Source organism: Cyprinodon variegatus, unplaced genomic scaffold, assembly GCF_000732505.1.
Source record: "Cyprinodon variegatus isolate N-32 unplaced genomic scaffold, C_variegatus-1.0 Scaffold1501, whole genome shotgun sequence".
In the NCBI taxonomy this organism is placed as follows: Eukaryota; Metazoa; Chordata; class Actinopteri; order Cyprinodontiformes; family Cyprinodontidae; genus Cyprinodon; species Cyprinodon variegatus.
Genome location: NW_015151954.1, coordinates 106,942 through 111,380, shown reverse-complemented (window position 1 = coordinate 111,380; position 4,439 = coordinate 106,942). Strand labels below are relative to the sequence as shown.

The 4,439-nt window shown below is 41.0% G+C and overlaps 1 protein-coding gene across 1 annotated transcript; it reads right to left on the bottom strand.

The window, feature by feature from the left end:
* Positions 1-3,634: 3,634 nt before the first annotated feature.
* Positions 3,635-4,327, bottom strand: taf13 (TATA-box binding protein associated factor 13). Its single transcript, XM_015403460.1, has 2 exons — positions 4,237-4,327; positions 3,635-4,151 (listed from the first exon to the last, which is right to left on the bottom strand). Exon 2 carries the CDS (start codon positions 4,145-4,147, stop codon positions 3,770-3,772), a length of 378 nt encoding a protein of 125 aa, XP_015258946.1. The 5' UTR covers positions 4,148-4,151; positions 4,237-4,327; the 3' UTR covers positions 3,635-3,769.
* Between the last annotated feature and the right edge of the window lie 112 nt (positions 4,328-4,439).

The window sequence follows — 4,439 nt, the reverse complement described above, 5'->3', positions numbered from 1 at the left end:
CGGATCGGTATCGGATCGGTATCGGATCGGTATCGGATCGGTATCGGATCGGTATCGGATCGGTACCATCCAGGGTCCGATGAACAGCTGCTTGTTCTGGACGTCTAACCGCTGATGTTCTTCTGTTTCCTCCAGAATTCCTCAAGATGATGGAGAATGTGCAGTAAGGACTGACGGACTCATGGACATTCCTCCACCTCCCTCTGGTTCCCTAAAGAAGCACCCAACCACACACCGTCCCGCCCCCCCTCCACCCTGGCGGGGGGGTAGCTGGGCTTTATTAGTCCCTGACTTGTGATAAATGCAGACAGTTTGTCATATTTACTGTGCTGATGCCACCCTGTGAGTGGGGAGCAAGCACCCCCCCCCTCGCCCACTGGTAAAGCTGTGATCTAGATCTAGTCTAGACAGATTGGCAGCCTGTTACCTGCTGCATAGACCAATAAATCCAAAGACTTTACTGTACAAAGAAGTAAGTTGCTTGAACAGAATAAATGAACTAACACCGCCTCCCGTCCAGTTGGTCTGTCATGTTTATGGTCTGTGTAAAAAAAGACTTTTGTTCTGAGGAATTGCAATAAAATCTTTTTGTTTCTTTATTTTTTTGTCAAACTCAGAATTTGTTTCCGTCCCGTTTTCCACCAAGAAGCCGACAGAGTTTAATTCCTCACCTTCGACGTTCTGCTTGAACCTTTGCAGGAGTTTAGCTGATCAAAGGACTCAGCAGAATATTCTGCTTTAAGATTCACTGAAATCTGCTTTCCAGTAGAAAAGTGTAAAAACCAGCAGGTAGAAACGTTAACGATGATCTAAACCATCGCCTGAAACCCTGATCTGATTTCTGATGATACCAGCAGGACTCTTCTGGACTCGGACCTGGAGCAGAAAAAGATCCAAACCCAGTTAGGCCTCAATCAGGACCGACTGCAGGCGGGTCTCACCTGCAGCTTGTTTATGCCGCATCTATGCAGACTCTGCTCTGTTATCCTGGTTGTTTGTTTCTTTGTCTTTGTTGCTGTATCGCTGGCAGAGTGCAACGTTGAATAAACACCTGGGAGCCAGAGAAGCTCCCTGAGGTAGAGCAGGATGGACGCTCTCATCAGTTTAACCAAAACATGGAGCAGAGAAGCCATTAAACTTCTACCACAGTGTTTGACCTGCAGTGGGAAACTTTTCCCTTAAACATAGCAGCTTGTTTACCTTCCATGACTTTGGCCGACAGAAAAGGTTTGAACTTCAGACCCTCAGCGGTTCCAGCTGCTGCTTTCAGCTGAGTCTGGTGGGGTTCATACGTCCCACGCGTCTCAAGTAACTAAGTACAAATGCTTTGGTACTCTACTGATGTAATTATTTCCTTTAAAATCTCACTTTCTACTCCTTATATTTTAAAAACATACTCATTGGTTTTGTTTCATTTAAGCTCAATTTTGTTAAGGTTTGTTGGTATTAAAAAAAAAAACACATAAAAATAATTTGTTCCATCCAGACAATTCCAAAAAGTTCAAATCAATCCTCTGGACTTTGTTTCCCAGTTTGAAGACGTTTTTCTTCCATCCAGGAAGATTTTTCATTTCAAAATGTCAGAAATAGCGTTTAGTTCCAGGTTTTATCCAGCAGCCCAACAAAGCCTGGTTTTAGTTTAGAAAACATGCAAATAGAAACGGATGAACGGGTCCAGCTGTTGGTAATGGGGAGTCGATCACCAACAATGACCCTGATGACTCCGCATTACGAAGGGGTGGAGCTGTTTCTTCAGTTCTTAAGCCGTAACGAGGCTTTGCTGGTCCGCTCTATAAAGCCTGGAACCTGGAACACTAATCCAGACAGTTTGGATTGAAAAATCTTCCTGAATGGAAGAGAAACGTCTTTAAACTTGGAAACAAAGTCCAGTTGATTGATTTTAACTTTTTGGAATGACTCTGATGACTGAGAATCCTCACCAGCACATCCAATTAATTTCTTTGGTTGGACTCGGTGCTGCCCCAACGTGTTGCTCACTACAAACCAAAATAAATCGTTTTCCAAGATGATGCAAAATTAAATGTGACGCTGTTACCATTAGTTCTAAAACTAATGAAATAAAGCCTAAGGAAGTTATCATCCAGAATGGTAGGAAAATGTTCCTTTAATAGAGCAGAGCAGGAAAGATTCTGGTCTTAACAGTTTGTCCTGCTTTACTTTGACTTTTTATACTTTAAGCAGTTTAAAATCGGTAGTGATGGACCATCAACCCTGATGCGTGGCTTCATGGCGTCTGGTTTCCAGTCAGTCATGTGACCGATCCAGGAGCTGTTTCTAACTGATTCACTGAACTGGGTTTAAAAACGTTTCCGTCAACATGATGCATCTGCTGAGGAAAAAGTCTCATCTTTTATCGTTAAAATGATCCAGGAGGAAAAAAGGAATAGGAACCTTTCAGCTGTGGTTTTTATTTTCTCTTTGTTTTATCCTTTTCCTCTCAGTTATCACTCAGCTGATCTGAATTAAAGTTCATTTCAAATTGACTCTTAGTTTATTTACTGTTTTTACTGAACTGATTGTTTTAGAAATATGATTTAAAATCCTAGTCCTCAAGCATCCTCATTCACATTTTACCCTAAATATTCACTGTATGATAGAAGTTTACATTATTTATCTGATGCATCTAAAAATATCAAAGATGTTTTCAATTTAAACTAAGATCTGAAATAATAATATGTAACCTACAGTATCTTTAATGATATCATTGTAATAGATCAGTTTATTCTGTGCAATCAGCTGCCTGTAGTGTCTATAAATGTCCAGCAGGTGTCAGTATTCAGTCAGACAGAATCAGTAGTTTGGCTTCCTGATGCCTCATTAAGCATCACTATTATCTATTCTTTACTGGAGTCATTATTTCTTAAAATAACTTGTATCTTTGTATTCCTTACATTTTAAAAATAGACTCTGTTTTGATTCGTTTTTATTACGGCCTGTCGGTATTAAAAAAAAACAAAAAAACATAAAAATCTATAGATTTATCCAGAAAACGTATTTGTCTTTTAGACTAAGATTACCAGTATTATCGTTTTATAGAGTTTATACAAAACTAACTTTCATGGAGTATATCTTTCAGACAGTGATTGATCAGCAGCTCAGCAGTGAAATAAAGTGAAGCTGTGATTAAATGTTAACAGTTTGGGAGAAAAAACTAAGTTCAAAATGCATCGATGTGAAAGTTTAGAGCAGCGTAAAACATTTTCATCTCTTTGGTTCGATGTTTTCCATGTGGTGCAGTTTCCTTTCTTCAGTAGAAATGTTGGCTATTTATGCTTTAATGGAGGAATTATTATTTAGACATTTCTACGCCTTACATTTAAAAATAAACTGGTTAGTTTTCTTTCATTTAAGCTCATTTTCATTCTGGAATGTTGGTATTTAAAAAACATTAAAACCATCAAAATAATTAGTTTCATCCATTTAATTTATTTGTGGTTGGAGTCGGTGCTGCCCCCACCTGTTGCTCACCACAGACCAAAATAAATTGTTTTTCAAGATCTGACTCTGTTACCGTTGATTATAAAGCTAAGAAAATGAAGTCTAAGGAAGTTATCATCCACAACAGTAGAAAAATGTTCCTTTACTATTTTTATTTTATTTTTTAGTAGTTTTAAAAAAGCTCCTTTTACTACATCAATAGAGGCGGTTGATGAACTATTAGCTGGAGACTAATAATCAGTCAGACTTTATTCAGCAATCACAGGAAATGATTAATATGGATCAATGACGTCATCCAGGTGTGCGTCCATCAGGAGCCATAATTGGCCTCATCGAAAGCTTTCCTGGCCCTCTTCAGCTCCTCGTTCATGGTGAGCAGGTCTTTGACGCGGGCGAACTTCCGGGGATCTTTGCGGATCAGAAAAACGATGTCCTCCACCTGCACGCGCCCCTGCCGCCCGATGGACATGGCTTTATGCGTCATTTCCGTGATGAACTCGATCACCAGGTCCTCCAGGATGTCCACGGACTCCGTGTAAGGGTTCTGGTCGTCCCCGAAGCCGTACATCATGCAGCGCAGCTCCTTGGAGAACAGCCTCTTCCTGCGGCCGTGGCCGGAGGAGTCCATCCCGCCGGAGCCATCATCCAGCTCCTCCTCGAAGCCCGCCTCCTCTTCCTCATCCGCCATTATTCTGGAAGAAACACGCAGAATAAAAAAAGTTTCTACCTGTTTTATCTGCATAGAAACACCAAACTTTCAGTCTGCAGCATCTTTACCTCCTGCGGCTGAACAACAGCCTGCAGCTTTTCCGCTTCCTGTTTGCTTTATTATCAGCTCGCTGGTGCAACACCGCCACCTGCTGGACAGGAGGACTGCAGCATTCTTCTTTTTGTTTAATGGCAGATTGCAACCTTAACTTTTAGGTGCATACCGCCACCTACTGTACATACCTCTCACTTGTTCCCTGCCTTTACAATGA